Raw genomic sequence first — 26,147 nt, 5'->3', positions numbered from 1 at the left:
CTAAGGGAGGGCTACCATATAAATGAAACACAAATTTCTGCATTACACGAGAATTAATGAAGCAAATGAAATCAAATTTGGCATCTGGAGGTTTTAGGGTGCAATAAATGTTTCTATGATGGTTAGACTCTCCACCCCCCATCTCTAAGGGGGGGCTGCCATAGAAATGAAACACAAATTTCTGAATTACTCGAGAATTAATCAAGCAAACGAAACCAAATTTGAAAATGTTTCTATAATGGTATTACACCCCTCTCTCCTCTGGAATGGAGAGGGGTTCCCATAAAAATATTACACATATTTCAACCAAAAATATTTCAACCAAACATGACAATTGAAAATTTTCAGAAAACTCTGAAGGAAAAAGGGAAAATTCGGAAAATTAAATTCCCATATGTTCTACAATTACATAGTGACAAGTGCTGTTAGTCCATTTGATGTTTGCGCTAGCGAAATTGATCTTTGTTCGAAACTGGAAATGGATTTTAATGTGATGAAACGCACTCCTATATCTTCTTCTATCTATACCAAAAAAGGATAGCCGGATGTGTTGATAAGAGCAGAACTCGAGGAAGGAATTGTCCGATTTAGGGCTGTCTTTATTCTATCATATTTTCTGTATAAAACATTTATTCCATGTAATGGAGAAACATGTTATTTGCAAGTGGTTGAAAAATCTTGAACGAGAATTGTGTCTGAAAATAATCTGATATTATAATGATGAGTTTTGTTAGAAATACTAGGAATTTTATAGTATAAGGTAAATTCAACGGGGTCGATTAGAAGATCAATCAATGAACAGTTCTGCGATTGGACCCATGAACTTGCTCATAGTAAGAAAACGTGAATGTTTGAAGGTATTGATAACAAAAACCAAATTTTGGGCGAGACGAAGTTTGCCGGGTCAGCTAGTTGAATATATATTCTGTGTAGTATACTCTACACAAGTTCGGCGAGCAGGAAGAAAATGCTTTAAGAATCAAGGAACCGTTTAATTTTCAATAAATGAAAATTGTAAGTTATCTTCATGATTGAAGTGGCCAAATGTCTTAATTTTAGTCCTCGAAAGCGGAAGAATAATCAAGGAAATCATACTTGATTGCAGTGTATTTTTCTTCAACATGTTATAAACCGAATAGATGAGCATTATGCAATTAACCTTGATTTTAATAAAAGGTGTTAAATTTAATTGAATTGAAAAAGCATTTCATTGGTTCACTTATTGAAATTCGAAAGGCGTCGTCGGGTTTTGGTTCCGTCGATTTCACATCGACGGGGAAAGTGCCATACCAGCGCCCATCGGAAGATACAACCTTTCCCAGACATTAACTGAAGGCGTGCGCGCCCCAGGAAGCGTCATTCCATCCAAGAGACACTAATTTCCTCGTCTAAGTATTGCATGTGCCCCAGGGCAGTGGAATTAAATTGAATTTTTATTAATGAGAATGGTTGCACAATCAAATAATATCGTCCTTGACATTTCATCTGCCCGCTGGTCGCTGGTAGTAACCCCGTCATCGCATCCCATCTTCACTACTGATTGCCCAGCCGATGTAGCCAATAGAGGGGATGGGGGAACCGTTCCGTTCGGCTTGAAGTGGGTAGCAATATGGAAAGTGGAGATCCTTGAAATAGTTCGAACCAAGCGGTTGTACAGGTAGGAATTTTATGGCCAGCGGAGAAGGATGGGACAATCAAAGACAGGTGACGATGCTTTGGCTAGCTGGCATTTGGAAATTTCGCACATTTTGGTGGACGCACGTGCGTGCTCATTCATTAAATCGACTACGCTTTTGATATTTTGTCACCGGAAATACCAGTGGTATCGAAATCTGTTGAACAAGTGTTGATGAACAGCTAGTTTTAACTACCAATTTTGAGCTGATAAGAGCTCAATTTACAGGCAATGATCAGCTATGTTAACGAGCACAAGTGCATTGAAGTGAGCGGCGAGCGTCTTTATGACCGGTCGAGGCGACATTCCGCGAGGGTCGGTTAAATGATGCATGCATGTGCCGCTAATGTGTCTTGTTTTTCTTTTTCTTTAGATGATGGGTAGACCTTGGAACGGCGCAAATCAGCGGTGAGCGTGAGAACTCGTGCTCGTGCAGGTACTTCAACCAGTTGGTTGGTAGTCTAGCAATGGGAGGAGGCTGCATTTCGCAGGAAAAGCAAGTCGTTGTCACGATTGAAGTTCAAGGCTGGTAAAGAGGTCATAATGATTGGTTTTCTGTTTACTCCAATTTGAATGTGATTGGAGTTCAATCACAGAAAGCGTCTTACTAAGAAGAGTTGAATTGTTAACTAAATATTCACATGATAAATCGGAAGGGCTGAAACCCTTTGTCTCAACTGTGCAGAAATGCTGAAGAATTTACGGTATTCACTACCATGTGCTGCTTAGTTATAATTTAGTAAATAAATCTTTGTTTTATACTATTGAACGCACATTCGGGGAATTGATTGCGAAATTTTGAAAGAAAAAATCCGCGTCGTTTGACACAACACCTAAGCATATATGAAATAGAATGAATATTGTGAATATAAAAAAAAATTAAGACGGCGCCAGTGGTTGTGTGGTTAGCGTAACAGCCTCACAGTCCGATCGGCCTGGGTTCAATCCCAGCTGGCGTCGTTGGGATTTTCTGAGGCGAAAAATCTCTGGTTACGTCTTCCTTCGGAGGGGAAGTAAAAGAAGTTGGCCCGGCTCATGAGTTGTTGAGTCTGATAGGTAGGAACAGGTGGAGTCGTCTCCCTGATGTCGGTGATTGGCACTGAAGTGGCGGAAATAGGCCGACGAAAAATAAGCGAACATAAAAAAAAAAAAAATTTTAAAAAATCATATTGCTGGATTTCTTCTAAAGGGTGTGTCACATCAAATTGCATCACGGAAAAAACGCTGTAGAAATTTAATTTTTAGGAATTATATCTTCAGCTTTCGCTTATAATCAGATAAGAGTGTATAGATCACGTTGGCCATGCTTCACTGTCAATTTTTCGTAAATTTGGAAAAATGTCGTCGAACGAAAAAGAGCGTCGTGAATTAATCCTGCGCACTCATTTCGAGAATCCGGAGTTGTCACATCGGGACATCGGTAAGATGCTGGGAATCGTCCAATCCACGGTCAGCAGAGTACTAAAACGATACTTCGAGAACCTAAACATCGACGGAAGGTGAAGAACGGCAAAAATGGATGCTCCGTCAGTGAAAAAGATCACAAGCGCGTAGTTAAGCAGTTTTGACGTGATCCGAGAAGTTCGGTCCGGGATGTCGCCAATAAGCTGAATTTGTCAAGTTCATTCGTCCAGCGGACCAAGCAGCGGGAGGGCCTGCGTACATACAAGGTTCCGAAGGCTCCTAACCGCGACGAAAGGCAAAACATGGTGGGGAAGACGCGAGCCCGGAAGCTGTACACCGAAATGCTGACGAAGCCGCATTGCCTGGTAATGGACGACGAAACCTACGTCAAAGCGGACTTTCGTCAGCTGCCGGGCCTGTTGTTCTTCTCCGTAGAGGACAAATTCAGCGTTACGGAGGAGATTCGCAAGCAGAAACTATCCAAGTTTGCCAAAAAGTACTTGGTGTGGTAAGCGATCTGCTCTTGCGGAAAGCGGAGCGCCCCCTTCGTGATGACCGGCACGGTAAACCTGCCCGTTTACCTTAAGGAGTGCCTACAGAAGCGCTTACTACCACTATTGAAGCAGCACGAAGGCCCGACCATCTTCTGGCCGGATCTCGCTTCGTGCCACTATTCAAAGGACGTGTTGGAGAGGTACGAAGCCAACGGGGTCACCTTTGTGCCAAAGGAAATGAACCCGCCCAACGCGCCGGAGCTTCGCCCAATAGAGAAATATTGGGCGATTATGAAGCAGGCCCTCCGGAAGAACCTAAAAGTTGTCAAATCGGAGGCGGACTTCAAGAGAAAATGGATTTCTGTTCAAAAAAAAATGTAGGAGGTTGTGTTCAAGACACGGCCGGATTGTTGACGTAGAACTACGCTGTAGTTTAATTCAAGTCGTTTGTTTATAACTGCGGATATTATTTTATAATGCTACGAAAATTTTGAAATAACCATTCTACCAGTATGGTCGCCCTGAAATGTTTTTTTTTTATTATTGTAGAATCATTTGACGATAATTGTTTGATGATTCATTCTTGTGCTCGCAGAACAATACATGCTCAAGATAAGCGCAGCTGTCATCCTTAGTGGAGAAAGTTTTGCTACTGGCAAGCGAAACCAAATCACATACAAAGTTCCAGAACGACATTTGATTTCTTGATGACTGAATAAGCGAAATAAACTCTATCTGCATGCGAACCCAAATAAATTAATGACTTATTATAACTTATTTGAATGGTGCTCCCGTGGCCGAGTGGTTAGCGTCAAACCTAACATGCCGGGGGTTCGGGTTCGATTCCCGTTCTGGTCGGGGAAATTTTTCTTCAAAGAAATTTCCTCTGACTTGCACTGTGGTCACGCGTATTCTAGAGCTTGCCACTCAGAATGCATTCAAGGCGTGTTATTTGGCATAGAAATCTCAACTAAGTACTAATGAAAATGACGCAAGTAATGCTACGTTGAGACGGCGGAGTTCCTCTAGGAACGTTAGTGCCATATAAGAAGAAGAAGAACTTATTGAATAACTTGGTATTCCCTAAATATTTTTTTGGTGCACAACCTTAACACCTGCTTCACCATAGCGTCAGTTTAATGCATTGATGTAATGTCAAAGGCACAAACGAAGCCTTTATGATGACAGAAAACAAACAATGTTAACTGCTTGGAAAAAGGCTGAATATTTGCCTCAGCAGAAATTCATTACTAATATCCTAGCGTAAATAATTCCCTCCCGCTATCTCCCCTCCTTGTTTATATTTATCATTACAAATGGGGTTTCAGCGTAGCGAAAATGCCCTATTTTTACGTACGGGTTATGAAGCGCGCATGTACGCACACAAATCCCCATATATCGATGGCTTGAAGCAACTAAATATACACACACTTATCTCTGTTTTGCGCTCTTCTCAACAAAAGCCCTTTCTGTTAATATTGCCAGTCTAGATTAGCTTAGCTGTCATCCTTTGTGGAGAGAGTTTTCCTATCGTCATGCGAAACCAAATCGCTGACAAAATTCCAGAACATTTATTTTCTTGGTGAGCTGACAATAGTCTAGCTTGATGATTCCCCACACAATTGTGTAGCTCAAAACATTAATGCAATGGTGTTAGTTTGATGTAATGATTGCAATGCCAGAGACATCAACGAGTGAGTTATTTGTTCGTATCCACAGCGCATTCCGAAACGAAGACATGTGATGGCGCAAAACAAGGAAGAACAAACGATGTTCATTGTTTCGTATCTAGAACGATACTAAAAGTTTACCTGTCCTTGTTTAGTTAAATAGACTTTAAACTTCTTCAGTTCATCCGTCTCTAACCTTCCAAAAGGCCCTTGGAAAATTCTACTTTTCCTCACATTACTCCTCCACCCCTATTGCCAGGAGAAAACCATTCGATCACTCGCCGTCCAGCTCGCCCAGAAACGGTGTTGTCCAGTCGGTGTCCTCACGAAGAATGAAGTTTGCCTCAACAAGATCCACTGTTTATATTCTAGGCAAATTGTTCACGGAGACTTTACATCTTGCGATTTCCCCTTCGATGCTCGTTATTGACAGCTCTGTTCGGGGAAGCACACAAATGAACAGAACAAATGTATGTGGAAATGGGAATGCTTCCAATTTCCATCAATTTCAATCATATACAGACTATGAGATTGTAATGTATAGCATATCAAACAAATTTTAGAGAATTTTCGATTCGTTTGGTATGTAAATCGCTAGAATCCTTTCACGGCAAAAATAGTTATAACCATTAACTTTATTTCATAAAAACGTGACCTGTTTTCTGATTTGGCACCCTTAATGAAAGACGTAGTTCTACGTCAAAAAACTACAATCTGACGTTGTACAGAACGTTATGGACGGGGTAAAGAGGAACGTGCGAGCATACGGGCTTGGGCTCGAAGTATGAATAGGAAGAAAATGCCAAAAGTTGTTTAATAGTTTTTATTTTACTGTCTAAAATTTTCAAAAGGATCGGTCTACTGGGCGTATTTCTACAGCGTTTTTTCCGTGATGCAATTTGATGTGACACAACCTTTATTTGGAGATTTGTTGTTTTGTTGAGTGTGTGTGTCGAATTATGTGATGGAGGAGATGTGACGACATCTGTTAGACAAAACCTTTTGAAAACCACTTGCATCTACCGAATATATGCATTAGAAAAGAACAATCTTCTCTGTTTCACAAAAATGTTTGTAAATTTTCAAAGAAGAATTTTTCTCACGTATCGAACCTATTCTCATCACGGCAGTGTTTCATTGCGGCGTTTCTTCATTACATTGAAACCCACCAACACTGGAGAAATTCCGCTTAAGCATAGAACAAGACGCAAGCCGCCACTCACGTGCAGAGTAATCATGCTAATAATGTGGTAAACAGAAAACCCGCCCGAATTGCACATCTGCTGAAATTAAAGACATAATAAATAATACATTCTCTATGGCGCTGACATCGTTGCATTGCCATTGTTCACTATGGGAGTGCTCTGAAGAACCAAATCGAGCCGAGCGTAAGAAATTGTGCACATACATATTGGCAAATGCGCGTGAGAGAGGCTGCGTAATTAGATCCAATTGCGCTGGGAAGTAATGGCTGCAAATTATTAGTTTAGCAAATCATGCTCTGGTCGTCAGCACGGTGGACCGTAGAGGAGGGCTTTTGCATAAATTACTTAATAACTTAATTGTGGTGGTTATTCTAGTGATCTGGTTTAATAAAGTATAAAGTTGTGAAATCACTTATCGCTCTTACAAATTTATCGAATGATCTTATCTTCAAGCTGCGCCATTTTGGAATATAATTGGTTTGACATTTATAGCGAATACAACATAGTAGTGGTAGATACTTAGTCATATTTAGCGTTTTTTATGCTGTGGCATGGATAATAAACATACGCATAAATTTGGCGTATTGGGCGTTTGAATACATTAACAAAATTAACGGACCAAAGTCTTTAGCTACTTGGCATCCATAGTACTAACCTGAAAAGAACGTGGCTTAAAGTGGGAACCAACTCTGGAATGTCCAAAAAATCGATATTTTTTCGCATTTTCGGGAGGCTTATACCTTCAGAAATGTTGTGCCGAAATATTTTCGATACATCCAGCTTTTTTTCGCGGTTTTTTTTACAAGGTACGTATCTCCCGCGTAAAAAAATGGGTGTATTTCATTTCGTCCAAAAGTTACAAAAAAGGTTATAGCCTATAGGGTCAACTCAATGAAATTGCTGTACGAATCTTTGAACGAATCTGGAGGACCGATTTGGCTGATTTTTTTTAACATGTAAAACGAATTGTCTAAATTTAAAAATATCATTTGAATAAAAACTAGGTCTCATCGAAAATCACCATTTAAAAAGCATAAAAAATTGAAAAATAGAATCTACGTAACAATCCAGAAAATTTTTAAATTTTTATATGCTGAAAATAAATTTCAGCCAAATTGGTCCAAAGAATTCTGAAAAAAGTACCACCATCACGACAAATTTTAAAAAGAACATCTACGCACCCAGCGCCAACATCATAATAAAGGGCGAACACGAAATTATTGCGACACCGAAAATGTCATGCCAATTTTCATATAATGTTTAGAATCAAACCAAAATTTTAGGGTAGTTTTATACATATATTTACTTTAAAAATCAAAAGAAAAGATAATCGATGGAGCCTTGAGTGTGAAATTGAACGCATTTTCGCTTGATGCCCTCCATCAAAGTCTTTACAGTGTCATCCGGTACCAGTTTCTCAGTTTTTTTTTCATTTTCTTAACATGTCCTTCTCGTCTTTGACTGTCTTCTTGCTTTTCCGAAGTTCCCGCTTCATTATGGCCCAGTACTGCTCCACCGGGCGCAGCTCCGGACAGTTTGGCGGGTTCATGTCCTTTGGAACAAAATGGACAGAATTGGCCTCATACCACTCCAGGACACTTTTAGAATAGTGGCATGACGCCAAATCTGGCCAAAATAGCGGAGCTTCGTCGTGCTGCTTCAAGAACGGCAAAAGGCGCTTCTCGAGGCACTCAGATTTGTAGATCTCTCCATTTACTGTGCCCTTTGTCACGAAAGGCTCACTCCTCAGTCCGCAAGAGCAGATGGCCTGCCAAACGAGATATTTGGAGGCGAACTTCGACATTTTCTTCTTCTTAAATTTGTCGTCCACATCGAACTTGCTCTTGCCGGTGAAAAACTCCAACCCCGGAATTTGCCTTAAATCGGCTTTTATATACGTTTCGTCGTCCATCACACAGCAGCCATATTTTGTCAGCATCTTCTCGTAGAGCTTCCGTGCCCGAGTTTTAGCCGTCGATTGTTGCCGCTCATCGCGGTTTGGGAAGTTCTATACCTTGTATGTATGGAGTCCAGCTCTCTTCTTTGCATTCTGGACGTAGCTCTGCGACATGCCGATATTTTTAGCCAAATCACGGCTTGAGACGTTGGGATTTGCTTTAATGATCCGCTTCACCTTTCCCTCCGTCTTTTTGTTCCCCGGTTCCCGTTTTTCTTCCAGCTCCTTTGCCGTGGTCCAACGTCTACCGCTCCTGGAACCGCTTCAACACTCTGGAGACGGTTGAATGGTGAATGTTCAACATTTTTCCCAACTGCCGGTGCGACAGGTCAGGAAATTCCAGGTGTTTGGAAAGAATTTGTTCTCTCGACTCGCGTTGGTTCACCTCCATTTTCGTTGAATCGAAAAACACGACTTCGAGTTAGACAGCATGTAGACAATACACATCAATGAGAAAGTATGCAAAATTTGGTTGATTTTTACCCAATGGTAAAAAAGTTATGCCCTGTTGAATGTGCCGCAATAATTTCGTGTTCGCCCTTTATTCGCTATATTGGCAGCTAGACAATTAAAAAAAATCATCTCCAAATATACAGCGTGTTCAATAAGTTCGAATACACTTTAAAAATTTGTTAAAAAATGAAAATACAAGATATTCCTTTCTGCGTCAATTTTTAGAACCTTTCGGCATATTAGCTGGGAGTTTTGTTTCAAGATGCGTTTCAATGAAGAATTTAGAAGAGTTCACTGCCGTTCTACGCATAGTTGTCTCATGTTACTTTTTGAGTATTTTTACCTTTCTTCATAAAACGTTGTTTTTATGCATAATCTTACGGAAAAACACAAAAAAAACATATAGTTTGTTCCCAGCTTTAAAAAAAAACAACATCAAGCTCAATTGTCCCATGTTGATATTCTAGGCGGTTCCCGGAATAAATCGCCACAGAAAACGACTGCAACAGAAACCACCGCTTATAAAATGTGTAGTAGGCTATAAATATTGTGGCGCGGTATTGTATTTCAAAACAAGAATTAACCGGGCAAACGTATCGCCCCAGGCAAACGTAACGCCCCGGGCAGACGTATACCGTCCGACGCTCGCTAGAGCTCGGTCGGACATTGCTAAAGGATCGTATCCTATGTTTCAAACTAACCGGGCAATCAGTGGATCCCAGGTTTGCGTGCGAGACACCGCCGCTTCCGACGGCGGGTCGGCGGTGGACTCGGATTGCGTCATCTTGGCGGCATGGGCCGCCTCGATTCCTTATCCTCGCCAAATGGGGACTTCGTCCCCATTACATTGTCCTCAGAATAAATTTCGAAAAACGAGAACAAGAGAATAAATTTATAATAGAAATGTGAGGCACATGATGTTTTTCCCGCGCCAAATATTTCTAGCCTACTACACTTTTTCTAAGCGGTTGTTTCTGTTGCAGTTGTTTACTGTGGCGATTTATTCCGGTCACCATTCTAGGCATAACTGTCCCACCATGAATTTTAAAACCCGTAATCAAGCATGATTGATTCAGTGAGGGGATCTCATCACATTTCATTAAACAATAGCATAGTGCTTATAAAAAACCCGGTGTATTGCTAAATTGAAATGCTTAAGGCTTTTGGTAGACAAATATGCGAGAAAACTTTGATTGCGTTTTTCTCAGTTGCTGATTTTAGAACATGGGACAACTATGCGTAGAACGGTAGTGTAGCTGTTCACCAATTCCGACATTGACCCTTCAATCAACACTCTGTTTCAATTCATCCGAAAGTGGAACTGAGCAGGCGAAGAAAGTAAACATCGTCAAGAAGTTTTGGCCCTTGATGCCTGAAGATAATGAAGTCTCGCGTAACTTTTGAAAACGTCTTAAGTAACAAATGTAAACAAATCGAGTTAATGGATGCACACTATTAGTTATCAATCATGTAATGCATTGAGAAAACAATCGTTCAAGTATCTATCCCTTTCACATTTTTATAGCCGATACAAAAAATGACCAATGTACAGATTCGAATTTCAAGCACTCGACTGTTACTTCGGACAATACTTTACTCTGACGCTCGATACATCCGAAGTAACAAAGCAACCAATACAACACGAAATCGCACTTCGGTCATTTTGAGTTTTTGTTATTTTCGGGTGTTGATATCGTTTTTAGTTCAATTCAACGAGTTATAACAATAATGATCTGCTTTTAGCACAAAGTGCAAGTATTTGGATCGTTGTTTAGTAGTTATTTTCATATTCTCATCGTGCAACGTTATTTGTCCAATGAACAAAGCGGGCAGTCAAAACGTCCAATGTAACATTTTTCGCTCGAAGGCTTGAATTTCAAACTAAAATCACATGACAACAGTTAGGATTGGTTTTTCAGAGTTATTATTGACTGCTAGTGGTAAAAGTAGTGATAAAGATCGATTCCATTTGAAACAATTCGCGGAACAATATTCCGATCTTCAACTCCGTTTTTCTCGAGTTGATGTGAATGTTACATAGGACCTTTTCAAAAGTTACGCGAGAAGTGATCTTATCTCGGGTGTGCGAAAGGTAGAGAAAGAGGTGATGAAACTCCTTCACTCTCTGACTCGCTTACGGACATGCGAGATCACATTACGGCTCAGTTAGACAGCGCGCTAAAGTGCGGTATGAAAGATTTGAGACAAAATATATGTGGGTCTCTTGAAAAATTGATATGTGAGAGATTGGATTCTATGACAAGTTCATTTTTAACATTTACCGCGTAGAATAAGAACGATTCGCTCAATGAACCTGGTGCAATACCTTCTGAATCGCACCAAAACATTCCTAAACGGAAGGAACGTAAATATCAGAACAATGATAATGATGATGTCATTCTAAATAACAAAAGTTTCGCGGATGTAGTCAAAAGTTCCAACAATGCCAATGATAATAATATGAAGAGCAATAGTATCAAGCAAAATAGTCGTAAGACTTAGTCGGTTATTGTAATAAAACCCAAAGAGTCCAAACAAGCTTGCGAGGAAACTCGTAAACGAAACTAGATTCAAAAGACACAAAATTGGTAATTTTAGGAATGGTAGAGATGGCTACATCGATGTTGAGTGTTCAACTGGAGCCAACATGTCAAAAATGATATTGAAAGCAATTTGAGTGAAAATTCCCATATCGGTGCCAAGATTAAAAATTGTGGGCATGAGCGATCAGCATTCCTCCGACGTTTTCATTGACTATTTAAAGAGTCAAAATGAAAACATCGCAATTAAAGATGTAAAAGTTTTGAAAGTTTTCACATATAATAATTTATTGAGTGTGAAAAAAATTAATGTGGGGTTTGATCGGTGCTCCGTAGTTCCCGCGATTAGTGTGTTAAGATGCTTCAAATGCGGAGAATTTGGACATAAAAGCACGCATTGCAAACAAAATTGTGAAACGTGTTCTAGGTGTAGTCAGAAACACAAGACATCTCAGTGCAGGTCAACTGAATTAAATGTGTTAATTGTTTGAAAATAAATAGAGAACGTAAAATGAATTTGGACGTCAACCAAGCCAGCTTACATTTTAATAAATAGCAACCATGTTCCAGAAGAATTGTGAATCAATTTCATGTTCTGTATTTAAATATTGCGGGGTTGTCAACAAATTACGTAGCATTACGTCAGATTGTTGAGGAAAAGCGTCCACTTTTAGTTTTATTATCAGAAACACATATTGTTGAAATTAAATCATTTGATTAATGTATTCCGGGATATAACGTTGCTGCTTGTTTATCACATTCTAGACATACTGGCGGTGTTGCTATTTATGTCAAAGAAATCATCTGCATCAAAGCAACAGCAAGGAGTTATGGAAAATTTTGAAATCTTTATTAAAACCTAGTAATAGCAAACCACGGTCCATAACTTTTAATGTCACACTTGAACAGTCTGAACAGGCTATAGCATCCAAGTTTAATGATTATTTTGTCAATAGTGTTTCATTGATCAATCAGTCCATTGAATTGGTCGATGAACCTGATGAAATAAAACAGCCGGTTGATAGTAATTGTAGATTTCAAAGTTTTCACCCAATTACATTTAATGAACTTAGAACTATTTGCTTTTCTTTAGGAAAAACGGCTGGAGTGGATAATGTCAATGCTAGAGTTATTCAAGATTGCTTTCATGTCATCGATCACATCTTGCTGGACCTTATTAATAAATCTTTGCTAACTGCGTATGTGCCTAAGGTGTGGAAGGAATCTTTAATAGTTCCAATTCAAAAGGTTGCTGGAACGATTAAAGCCGAAGAGTTTCGTCCCATCAATATGTTGCACACGCTAGAGAAAATATTAGAAGTAGTCGTTAAAGGCCAGCTGCTGGAATATTTAAATTGCAATGCTTTGCTAATACCAGAACAATCGGGATATCGGGAAGGTCATTCCTGTGAAACCGCATTGAACTTGGTATTAGCAAAACGGAAAGAGAAACTAGAGTGCAAAGAGAATATCATTGCTGTTTTTTTGGATCTAAAACGCGCTTTCGAAACAATTTCTAGGCCCTTGTTGTTGAACACGATTAAGCGCTTTGGATTTACGAGTACTGCATATAAATGGTTCGAATATTTAAATGACAGAACTCAACGGACTATTTTTAATGATACAATTTCGAATCCCCCAGGAAAAAACTTGGAGTACCTCAGGGAAGTGTACTCGGAAGGCCCCTTTTATTTATTATGTATATCAATGACATGCGAAGAGTTTTACGATTTTGTGATATCAATCTTTTTGCAGATGATATTGTGTTATTCATTGCAGCTAATGATTTAGATCAGGTCGTTTTACATTGGAATGGAGATTTACATTCTTTAAGTAGATGGTTGAAGTATAAGCAATTGAAATTGAACATAAGTAAAACTAAATATATGGTAATCTCGCGAAATCGTTTAAATGAAAACGTCTCCATCGTTATTGATAATGAGACTATTGATCGAGTTCGGGACATTAAATATCTTGGCGTGATTATTGATGACAAAGTCAAGTTCAACACTCACATTGACAATGTCATCAAGAAAATTGCCAAGAAGTATGGAATCTTATGTCGAATGAAAAACGATTTAACTATTTGCAGCAAAATACAGCTATACAAATCAATCATCTCTCCTCATTTAGAGTTTTGCTCTTCCATTTTATTTTTAGCCAATGACACACGAATATCGAGATTACAGGAATAAGGAATTCAAAGGAATAAATGTTTTCAACTCGATGCCAAGACATATTAAATGCGCAACAACACTTACAGAATTTAAGAGGCACCGAATTTGATCTTGTAAATAAAATCAGTTCGTTTTTCATGTTTGCTAAACTGATTTCAATGTTGAGAAAAATAAATAAATTATCTTTTAGATAACTCGTCTTGCTCAAACCTCTGTAGGAGAAGGAGGCGGGACCATCATCATCATCATCATTCGTAAAGAATCAGTTCAATTCAATCTTCGCCTCAACGAAGTTATTGATGGAAACTGGTTTTTGGGCATTACAGTTGCACGTGGCATGAAGATGGGTAATTATGGTGTTTTATATCACTCTCCCAGCTCTAGTGACCAACGTTTCGTTGAGTTGAAAAGTTAGTAAACTGGCTCGAAATGTTCATTGATTCTAGCAAATTAAAGCTGGTGATTTCAATATCAATTGGCGTGATGACTACAATTCGAACCATTTGAAGCGCTTATCTGAATTCTTCAATTTGAAACAAACAGTAAATGAATTCACGCGTATTTCCAGGCACAGTTAAACTTTATTTGATCATGTTTATTCCTATTTTGAAACTTTTAACACAGTCACGGGTACCAATTTGAAAATAACCGATCATGAGACCTTAGTTATCAATATAATTTCGTGGCAAACGACGATTTTGTTAAATTAAAATGCTGGAGGAAATGTCCGAAACATGCTGTTTCGAATCTTGTGACGAGAATCATCGAATAAAATGCTTTTCAAATGATGCGAATAAGAACCAAACTTCGGACACTAAATCAAATTTCGGACAGGTTGAATTCAAATTTCGGACACGGATTTGTTGGACGAAAATTACATTACACTTGATTATATTTTATAGTCAACTGCGAAACACTTACCAAGCAATCACAGTAAACTGTTTACGATGATGAGAACTGATGAAACACGGGAGAAATTTAAATATTTATGAACGGGTAAATTCTACGTGCTCACGCTAAGCAAACGTCAAACACAAAAAATAATAAGTAGTGTTGTCAGATTTTTACCGATTATGTTATAATTCAAATGTAGTTCTCATGTGGAATGATAGTGAAACGGGATTACTCTAAAGAAGCAATTGTGATATTGATTTTATATTTATATCATCAGTGTATTAAGCATTTCAAGATATAAGAACAAAGTGTCCGAAATATGATGATATAAATCAGAACGGTATTCAGAGGAAGATTGATCAGCATCAAAACAACAGCAAAGAGTTATGGAAAATTTTGAAATCTTTATTGAAATCTAGTAATAGTAAACCGCGGTCCATAGCTTTTCATGGCACACTTGAACAGTCTGAACAGGCTATAGTATCTAAGTTTAATGATTATTTCGTCAATAGTGTGTCATTGATCAATCAGTCAATTGAATTGGTCGATGAACCTGATGAAATAAAACAGCCGGTTGATAGTAATTGTAGATTTCAAAGTTTTCACCCAATTACATTTACTGAACTTAGAACTATTTGCTTTTCTTTAGGAAAAACAGCTGGAGTGGATAATGTCAATACTAGAGTTATTCAAGATTGCTTTCATGTCATTGATCACATCTTGCTGGACCTTATTAATAAGTCTTTATTAACTTGGCATGTGCCTCAGGTGTGGAAGGAATCTTTAATAGTTCCTATTCAAAAGGTTGCTGGAACGATTAAAGCCGAAGAGTTTCGTCCTATCAACATGTTGCACACATTAGAGAAAATATTAGGATTAGTTGTTAAAGGCCAGCTGTTGCAATATTTAAATCTCAACGCTTTGCTAATACCAGAACAATCGGGATATCGGAAAGGACATTCCTGTGAAACCGCATTGAAATTGGTGTTAGCAAAATAGAAAGAGAGTGGTGAGTTGGTGAGTTCTAACTATTTAGTTACAATATTTATGTGCAATATATTTTAATTTAAAGAATAAACTTTTCCTTTACGCTAACTTTGATTTTGCTGATTTTGCTTTGATCATGCTAAACGTCCATTACGGAAAATGGGTGCGTTATAACTATGATACAACCGCAAGGTTGCCGTGGGAATACCATTGCACTATGGTCCAGGAGGTGCATTTAAGTGGAAATTAGCATCTAGAGCTCGACAGTGATTCGCTAGACAAAAACTGTCTTCGACAAAGTTGTTACATATAATAGAGCGCTCATTTTTATGTTATCAAAAATAGGGTGACCAAAATTTACGATGAAATAAAAAATCTAACTTTCTTATCTTTATAGATAGAGGTAAACATAGTTCGACAATATTGTAGCTCTGGTTATTTTAAGTAACTTCGTGGAACAATATTTCTTTCTATCTCTTCAAATAACCGATATAATGCTTTTTCTCTAGATTGAGTTAGGGTTACCATGAAAAAAAAAGGTTTTTTTGCTCTAACTTTTATATGTAAAATTCTACATCAAAACTGTCTTTGAATGATCTTTAGAGCTTTCTAATCCACGCACGGTGCATAACTTGTATGTATCTTAATTCTACTCAAAGTTATTGATGTTTTTTCCCCGAAAACACGACCTTTTCATTTGCTTGTCGATCTTTTTGGGGCAAACATAATAAAAAACTATTGATAGCATTTTAAAGAGCACATTTGACTCTACATAAGGTGAAACTTTCAAAAGAGTGTAATTTTTTATATTTGAGTAAATTAAATTTGAAATTATGAGTTTTTGCATATAAATGAACAAGTTGCAATATTTAAATGCATATAGTAAGCGTAGACTTTAAAGCAGCATCACTTCAGTTCAGTCTTATAGCCACTCAACATGGAGGTTCAAAGAAGACACATTGTTGATTTCCTTTTTCGGTGGACGAAATATAGAAGACGTTATACAATTATTACGAGAAAAATTTCTGACTATTTTCTTTTTCTACAATAAAATATATTTATTGTATAAAAAGAAAAGCGGGGACCGACAAATTATCAAATACTTCCTGAATAGAAATCGTATGAAGAACAACTCGGGGCTCGACGTGTTATTTTTTAGTAATATATTGACATATTTTACTGGCGATGAGTTGATTGATGACATTATTTTACCAAACTTTTGTTGTTCCTATTGTTTTATTAAAATTTATTTTTATAATCTTCCTTATGTACATATTAACCTGTTTTAGTTGTTATAATGTAAATTAAAGTCATAGTAATAAATAAAAATCATACAAATAAAAAACTACAAAATCAAATGCTTAGCATTTTCCGGAATCAGAAGATCGGAATACTCTGGTGTTTGCCTATTACTGAGATAATACTGGATCCGAAGCTGTTGCGAAGCCCAGTTCTTCAGCAGAAAATTTTTCTGTAATTTGCCGAACACGGTTACGCTTCATCCTTTGGCTCAGCATTTATATCTTGGCATTTTTCTCGTAATAATTATATAACGTCTTCTATATTTCGACCACCCAAAACAAAAACAAAAATGTGTCTTCTTTGAACCTCCATGTTGAGTGGCTATAAGACTGAACTGAAGTGATGCTGCTTTAAAGTCTACGCCTACTATATGCATTGAAATATTGCAACTTGTTCATTTATATGCAAAAACTCATAATTTCAAATTTAATTTACTCAAATACAAAAAATAACACTCTTTTGGAAGTGACACCTTATGTAGAATCAAATGTGCTCTTTAAAATGCCATCAATAATTTTTTATTATGTTTGCCCCAAAAAGAACGACTAGCAAATGAAAAGGTCGTGCTTTCGGGGAAAAAACATCAATAACTTTGAGTAGAATCAAGATACATACAAGTTATGCACCGTAAAATGCGTGGATTGGAAAGCTCTAAAAGTCATTCGAAGACAGTTTTGATGTAGAATTTTACATATAAAAGTTAGAGCAAAAAAACCTTTTTTTTTTTCATGGTAACCCTAACTCAACCTAGAGAAAAAGCGCTATATCGGTTATTTGAAGAGATAGAAAGAAATATTGTTCCACAAAGTTACTTAAAATAACCAGGGCTACAATATTGTTCAACTATGTTTACTTCTATCTATAAAGATAAGAAAGTTAGATTTTTCATTTCATCGACAATTTTGGTCACCCTATTTTTGATAACATAAAAATGAGTTCTCTATTATATGTAACAACTTTGTCGAAGACAGTTTTTGTCTAGCGAATCACTGTCGAGCTCTAGATGCTAATTTCCACTTAAATGCACCTCCTGGACCATAGTGCATTGGCTTAGTAATCATTGATTTGTATTGTTTAAATTATTGATTGAATGAAACAATTTTCGAACTCAATTGAATTCAACATATTTCGAATGTGTATGTAAAGAATTTGAACAAACACCATGTAATGTAAGGCACATTGGTGTTGATGGCTGTGTTAGGGAACACATGTCGGTGGGAGCAACAGTCCCCTCCCAACTGGCATGTATTTGCAATGAAAATTTTCTCAGACACCTTGGGTTTGATGGCTATCCTGGGGAAACAGTAAATCGGGCCAATCAAAACGGAGCAGTTGTGATAGATGCGTAGAAATATTTCCTATCGATTTATGCAAACAACTTTCCGATCTATTAAGAAATGTTCGAGTTATAAGCATTCCAAATCTTTCATTTTTTTCCTGCATGTTCTGTGTTTAAGTTTTCATTTTACCCCCCATATATTCCGATTAGACGTAGTCCCACGTCAAAATGTTGTTGTGTGAGATTTACTGTCCCAGTTCGTTCATTCTATGTCAGAAGCTTAAATCAAAAATCACATCGCATCACGATCAACTTGATCTTACTGAACCGTGCTCTGTTCCGAAAATGACATTTGTGTTGTCATCAGAAAAAGTACGCAAAGTGATTTTTCGACAATGCCTCGTCACCAGAGATGCCAAACTTTCTGATTTTTCAGGATTTCTCAAATTTTTCAGCACGTTCCCTGATATCCTGACAAACACCTAATTTTACCTGATTTTTCAGAAATGATCTTAATTTTTTTTCTTGATTTTTGTACTTTTCACTTTATCAGAGTGAAAATTATTCGTGATAAATACATCGGTTTCTTCCATGGTTGGAAATGAAAACTGTCATAATAGCTCTCCGGATTCATAGAGCCTACATCAAATTAAATTCTCCTGATGGAAATATGTACCTAAGTTTTTCGTTGATCGTTGCAAATCGGCTGAATAAGAATTTCCAGGGTCAAAATCCAGAAATAAAAAAACAGAAAAAAACAGTGCCACATAATTTTATGAAACCGGAGTATATGACGAATTTAGGAAATAATAACTAGATTAGATATGAGGAACAAAGATACCTTGTACGAAGTGTATTTACGAGTAGCCGCATAGTTATTGATGAAGAAATTCGTTTCAGAGTGGAATACACTGCGTTTCCCATCTATAGAACCACTCATTTTTTCTGAGTTTCTCGAGATATGTAAGAAGTCGGTTGATTTAAAGTATATAGTGTAGGATATAACAACTTTTTTCATTCAAAAGACTGGCCATTTGAATTTGATTGTTGTGTTCAGGCGCGAAACATTCACAAAACTGAAATTCCAGTGTTTCATAACTATAGAACCAGATGGGAAAACTCTCACTCCTTTACAAAGTCAACGCCAATACCGCATGAATTACAATAAATTTTTAATTCCTACGTCATCTTCAGTTCTCAATCAGTTCAAATAACCCATTCGGGGTGGTTTCGACCAAGCTATACCATGTTGTAGTGCGTATCTCGTTCTACGCAGAGGGTACTGCTCGATTAAGCTCTTCAAATCACTGATACTGCTTGTAAGCTGCATCTACTTTTCGTACGATCACTCTTCATAAGTTCTTGATAGGGTTTTGATCTGGTAAACAAGCTGATCAGTCCAGAATCTGAAGTCCCTATTCAATAGTCCATGCCTTGATTTTCCGGATGTTATGAATTGATGCCAAATTACCCAATTATCACATTGTTTTTGATGTAAAACAGCAGTCAATGATTCTGAAATACTTCGTTACACTTTTGACTGTTCATTCGTGTTGATGGTAAGCTACCTAACCCAGGCCTTTTCAAGAAGTAAAGTAAAATTTTCTCCTAGTAAAGATTCCTTACATAGTTTGGGCGTTGAATCAAGAGAAATAATGAATATTGATTTTTTTTGCATTTCACTGTAGTGATGCTGAAGATTTTTTGGAAAAGATAAAAACGATCAAAAGATCCGTACAAAGTTATATCCATGGCAAAAACTTCAATTCTATGGTCAGCAAAAATTGTTTAAAATAGTTTTCGGCGAGAAAGCAAATATCTTCTTGGAGTATAGAATTGCTTAAGCAGCTTGAAAGATTGCGAAAGATTGTACAACAAAATTGTACACAAGAAATTGAATAAATTCAAGTCTGCCTATAAACATTATGCTTTGGTTTTTAAAAAAAAATTGAAAATTGAAAATTATAGTCATATTTTTTTTGGCGAGGCATTTTTGAATTGCCTGACAAATTGAAAATGTGCAGATTCCAATGGTCATGACTTTGAATGAAATACCTTAAACCAGGGATTCTAAAAGTGGTCGATAGCGACCCCTTGGAGTCGATATCAGTTTTCTAGGGGTCGATAAGAATATGAATAAGTTGTTTTACGTGATCAGAACGACTTATATTTGAGTGGAAAATACATGGTTTTCCATTTCGGGCTTCCGAAAGTACACAGCCCTGCGCTGACAACCGTTTGACATAGCTGTCAACCAAAGCGTCATATCGTTAGTTGAATGTCTGCCATTTTACAATATGGATCGTTTTAGCATCGCACAACGTGTTAATTTTGTTAAATTATACTATAGAAATGATGAAAACCGGCAAATGTTTTTCGAGCATTACGGACGGATTTTGGTCGTCATGAACGGCCTACAGAGCACACAATCGCTAATGTAGTGCGTAAATTCGAACAAACTGGATCCGTAGCGGATATTGTGAAACCTGTGCATCATCGTAATGTGCGTTCGGCCGAAAATATTGCTGCTGTTGCTGCCAGTGTGGAGGATGACCCGAATGTGTCGATTCCACGGCGTGCTCAGCAATTGGGCTTGTCAAACACATCATTGTGGCGAATTTTGCATTTGGACTTGCACCTACATCCATATAAAGTCCAACTGGTACAAAAATTAGAGCGTGGTGACCATGGAATGCGTCGGGCATACGTCGATTGGGTGAACGAACAACAGCAGCAAAATGCTGAATTTTCGCATCAAATTTTTTTCAGCGATGAGCCACATTTCGAGCTCGGTGGCTATGTGAACACCCAAAATTTCCGTATATGGGGCTCAGAAAATCCACACGTGATTGTTGAGAGGCCATTGCATCCGCCAAAAGCCACTGTTTGGTGCGCATTATGGTCTGGTGGAGTCATCGGGCCGTATTTCTTTGAAAATGAGGACGGTGAGAAGGTAACTGTGAATGGTGAGCGCTATGGCCGCATGTTAACCGATTTTTTTTGCCACAAATTGAAGATATGGATACGGATGATATGTGGTTTCAGCAGGACGGCACCACGTGCCACACAACACGACCGAACATGGCCATATTGCGAACGAAATTTGCGGGACGCTTAATTTCGCGTTTTGGTGATGCCAATTGGCCGTCCAGATCATGCGATTTGAACCCGCTAGACTTTTTTTTTGTGGGGTTATGCGAAAGACCGTGACGAAAGACTCTCCGCAAACTCTTGAACATTTGAAAGACAACATTTGTGAAGTTATGACCGAGATACCGCCCCATATGTGCCGAAAAGTCGTCGAAAATTACCTGTTCCGGATCAAGGTGTGCGAGGAAGCCCTAGGTGGACATTTGAATGATGTTGTATTTCACAAATAATGGCATAAACCAAACTTTAATTTGAAATAAAAGTTTCATCGAAATTCGAATTCTAAGTGTGTTTTATTTCAATTTACTTTCGGAATTTAAAGTTGGAAAACCCTGTATTATTGTTGAAACTTTTATTAATAATTATTAATTACACTTGATATTTTCTGAGATTTATGTTCATTCATTGATGATAAAATGATACCAAGTTCACTCACTCACAAAATTTTTGAGGGTCGGTTGTATCACTTCATCCTGGAAAAGGGGTCTCTTGCCAAAATAGTTTAAGAGTCTCTGCTGTAAAACAATCGAGTGCAATGAACGTTTATTTGACGAAATTCCAGTTTCATATTTATACACCTGGTTAATGTGGAAGATATATCGGATGAACTTTCGAAATTGAGAATCGAAAAACATTACTTTCAAAAGTCCATTGTACTGTAACCATGCGTCTCTGCAGTGAGCAACTAAAAACCCATATTATTCCACGAATATTGTGATATGTTAAACCGTCGGCGGTGCGTTATTTTAGTTCCCCTAAAAAGCATTTTGCGGCTCCGGTCGGTGAAAGCTCTTCGGCTGGATAATTTAAGATCACCTCCGTCGATGTTTACATTCCAATTTAAGACTAATTGAATTCAAAAATATAAAGATAAGACGATATAAATAAAGATTTCTTACAATGTGTGTCATGGGTATTTTTGGTACATATTGTCAACGATGACAGAAACAACTAGACTTAAAAAACATAACAGATGGAACATCACCCTAAACAATAGTGCGCGGCGGATTTTGAGAATGTCTAAAAGAAAAACAAAATGATGAGCCAAATTTAAATACATATACGTGATCACATGCAATTTGACAAATCCCATGTCTCCCCAACCCAGCGACAAATCTGCCACCCGCACTCAATCCTCCCAAAAATCGTCCACCTCTTGGGGCAAACTAATTGCGATCACACCGTAATAACCGTTGACGGGTAGATAGAGTCGAAGATTGTGCAATTGTTCGATTCACCGAGAGACCAAGAGAATTACTCCGTGGTCACATCCTCGAGTGTAGGCAGTTTGTACGGTGGCTCCTTCCCGAGACTGCACGACACTGGTGCAACATTTGAACCCCTGGTTTCCAAAGACGGCGAAGATGAATGGATGTTCGAACAAAATAGCGCAAGACCCGAACTAGCGTATGTGTAATGGCAGTCTGTAAAAACAGCCCAGGGGGACTGTTATGTGTTTTGAAAGATGGTGAACTAAGAAGAGCGCGCAGCATCGAATGAATGCTCTGATATTTGATTCTATATGTTCTTGTTTCTTGTCGTAGTCATCATTATGTAAAATACGTGACCAAATTCATGTTTCCTCTCGTCGCTGGATGTGTGAATGTGTTTTGGGGGTACATACCTGAGAGCTGTGAGGCTGTAAAAAGAAGAAGAGAGAGATACGATGAAGGAATGTAAGAATCTGGTTTAATCAGATTTGACTGGGAAGCTTTCGCTCGCAATGGCATGCAATTAAAAGTGGTGTATGATGTTATGGATCGATGTGGATTGATCTGGGAAGAGTGCAAGAGAACTTTGCGTGACTTAGGTAGTGCTTAGATGTTGGATGTAGTTGTTAAATAAACCTTCTACTATTACTGCAATTATTATATCACAGATGATCTGAAATTGCGAATAAACTTTCTACCCGGTGAAACTCGATACCGTCTTTGTTGCGAGATCTATAATATCATAATTCATTAGGTTATGGAGCGATTTTATTTCATACTTATAGAGCTCCAATTATATGAACTTGTAATCCGCAAAGTGTCTGCGTTGCGCGTCGTGTTACGGTTCTACGGAGCGTTGGGCTGCAAAATCCCTGCAATTTAGCTCATTTCATAATGATTCCGAGATGCTGTAGCATGCACTGACACAATAAATATGTGCTACAACAAGTTCGCCTGGCGCTATTCAGAACCAATCAATTACAGACTTGCTTCGGAAGTTATACACGGAATGAAATGTCGTGTTCATAAAGCAGAAAAATGTATATTTGTATCACTTTTGTTAAAACCTGACATCTGTGAGAAGCTAGACGATTATTCTTGCAGAGTTATTTACTTATTTATTTATTTATTTATTCACTAGCTGACCCGGCAAACTTCGTCCCGCCCAAAATTTGTTTTTTATCAATACCTTCAAACATTCACGTTTACTTACTAAGCGCAAGTTCATGAATCCAATCGCAGAACTGTTCATTGATTGATGTTCTAATCGACCCCGTTGAATTTACCTTATACTATAAAATTCCTAGTATTTTTAACAAAATTCATCATTATAATATCAGATTATTTTCAGACACAATTCTCGTTCAAGATTCACTTGCAAATAACCTATTTCTCCGTTACATGGAATAATCTCAATATACCTAATTTGGTTTCATTTACTTGATTAGTTCTCGAGAAATACAAAAATTGGTGTTTCATTTGCATGGCAGCCCTCCCTAGGAGAGGGGAAAGGAATATCTTACCACCATAGAAACATTTATTGCATCCTAAAACCTCCAGATGCCTAATTTGGTTTCATTTGCTTGATTAATTCTCGAGTAATGTAGAAATTTGCGTTTCATTAGTTTAACAGCCCCCCTTAAAGAGAGGGGGTGGAGTGTATAACCACTATAGAAACATTTATTGCACCCTAAAAGCTCCATATGCCTAATTTGGTTTCATTTGCTTGATTAATTCTCGAGTAATGCAGAAATTTGTGTTTCATTTGTATGGCAGGCCCCCTAAGAGAGGGGGGAGGAGTTTCTAACCACCATAGAAACATTTATTGCACCCTAAAAACTCTAGATGCTTAATTTGGTTGCATTTGCTTGATTAATTCTCGAGTAATGTAGAAATTTGTGTTTCATTTGAATGGCAGCTCCACCTTAGAGAGGGGGATGGAGTGTCTAACCACCATGGAAACATTTATTGCACTCTAAAACCTCCATATGCCTAATTTGGTTGCATTTGCTTGATTAATTCTTGAGTAATACAGAAATTTGTGTTTCATTTGTATGGCAGCCCCCCCTAAGAGAGAGGGGAGGAGTATCTAACCACCATAAAAACATTTATTGCACCATAAAATCTCTAGATGCCTAATTTGATTGCATTTGCTTGAATAATTCTCGAGTAATGTAGAAATTTGTGTTTCATTTGTATGGCAGCCCCCCTTTAGAGAGGGGGGAGGGGTCTCAAACTATCACGAAAACCTTCCTCGGCCCCAAAAACCCCTACATACCAATTTTCATGTCGATCGGTTCAGTAGTTTCCGAGTCTATAAGAATCAGACAGACAGACAGACAGACAGACAGACAGACGGACAGACAGAAATCCATTTTTATATATATAGATGATATTTCATTTGACACTAGTATTGAAGTCTAAAACGAGTTAAGTAAGCGATAATAACAAAGTATCCGGTTGGTTCATTAAAATAAAAAAATCTCTTCAACATCTGAAAACGAACGAATACAACTTGACAGTGGAGCATTTGTTTCTCCTTTTATTAATTTGGCCACCAGCGTTGATTGCTGTATTTTTCGGCGGCACTCGGCTTCGTCTAAACCCAACAACTGGTTTCTATCAGGATATGGAGGCAAATTGTGATGATTGACTGATCTGTGAATCTGTCTGCCAAATCGTACGAAACGAAGAAGAAAGGATTTATTACATAGATGAATTTTGTATTTGAAGAATGTTATCCCAACTCGACTGATCATTGGCATCAACATCTCAGATTGCAGTGAAACGTTGTGGGTGTAAAGAAATTGGCCATTTATGCAATTTCGGATACTTGAAATCTTCAAAAACAATCAGACAACTTTTTGAAAAGGGCAATTTTTTCCTAATTTTCTACAAAAAATGATAACCCAAAAACTATATACCCACATAATTATGGTCAAAGGATGAAATGTAGGAAATTGTTAAAATTTTCATAAAAAATATTCCATTTTTTCAAATTTTATTAAGAATATTGAAGTAGGGCTACTTTCATTTCTATACTGGAGTGTAAGTCCAAAGTTTCGAAAACGGGAGCGTTATGTCGGAGCAACAAGATCTTGAGTGGCAATACCTCCTAAGCAACTGAACGAAATCTGATAAATACTCCATTCGAAAGATGGAATGTCTACGCGTTATATGCTTGTTACTTCTTAATCCAAAAACTCGTTTCTATAGCTTCAACATTGCTTATAAAACAGGCTATCGAAATCACACAAATCTGTATATAAGCGGGTGCCCGCTCGGAAATTCACTCAGTTATAATTGTACACCGTACTACATACAAGTTGTTTGACGAAGTTGTGCACAAAGCGAATGACAATCTTGCTTTACTAACCGTGTCTTGCCTAACCCGAATATGAATTATGGCTGAGATGAAATTTCAAACAAGTACCCGCAATTATAGATTTCAATCATTTGTTGTTGTTATTATGAGACTTAAAACTTCTTCAGTTCATTCGACTCTATCAATAATATGCGTTCAAAGCAAGTAACATATAAACATTTGATTTTTCGAATGAACATGTCACTTCGCTCAGTCGACAAAGAGGTATTAAGGCTAAAAACCCTGTACCTCCAACGTAACGTTTTAGTTTTCGAAACCCCTAAAAATATTCATTCAGCTATATATTATTATGATTCAGATGGAACAGATGATCACTAAACCTTTTTCTTTCCTTTTCCTTTTCCTTTTCCTTTTCCTTTTCCTT

General features: G+C 37.7%; 1 protein-coding gene across 13 annotated transcripts in view; it reads right to left on the bottom strand.

The window, feature by feature from the left end:
* LOC129764752 (C-type lectin domain family 4 member F) overlaps window positions 1–26,147 on the bottom strand; it is a 223,372-nt gene that overhangs the window by 112,921 nt on the left and 84,304 nt on the right. For 10 of the 13 annotated variants that reach the window (XR_008741217.1, XR_008741213.1, XR_008741221.1 and 7 more), the window contains one exon: window positions 22,812–22,826. The exons of the other annotated variants lie outside the window; for them this stretch is intronic. Coding sequence is in view for 1 of the 10 variants with exons in the window: in XM_055764206.1 (XP_055620181.1) it covers window positions 22,812–22,826 (15 nt within the window). In the remaining 9 variants the exon portion in view is untranslated. The remainder of the gene's footprint in view (window positions 1–22,811; window positions 22,827–26,147) is intronic. 13 annotated transcript variants of the gene reach the window in all.

Source organism: Toxorhynchites rutilus, chromosome 2 (assembly GCF_029784135.1).
Source record: "Toxorhynchites rutilus septentrionalis strain SRP chromosome 2, ASM2978413v1, whole genome shotgun sequence".
Lineage (NCBI taxonomy): Eukaryota > Metazoa > Arthropoda > Insecta > Diptera > Culicidae > Toxorhynchites > Toxorhynchites rutilus.
Note: the sequence above shows the minus strand (reverse complement) of the source record. Positions and strands in the feature narration are given on the sequence as shown.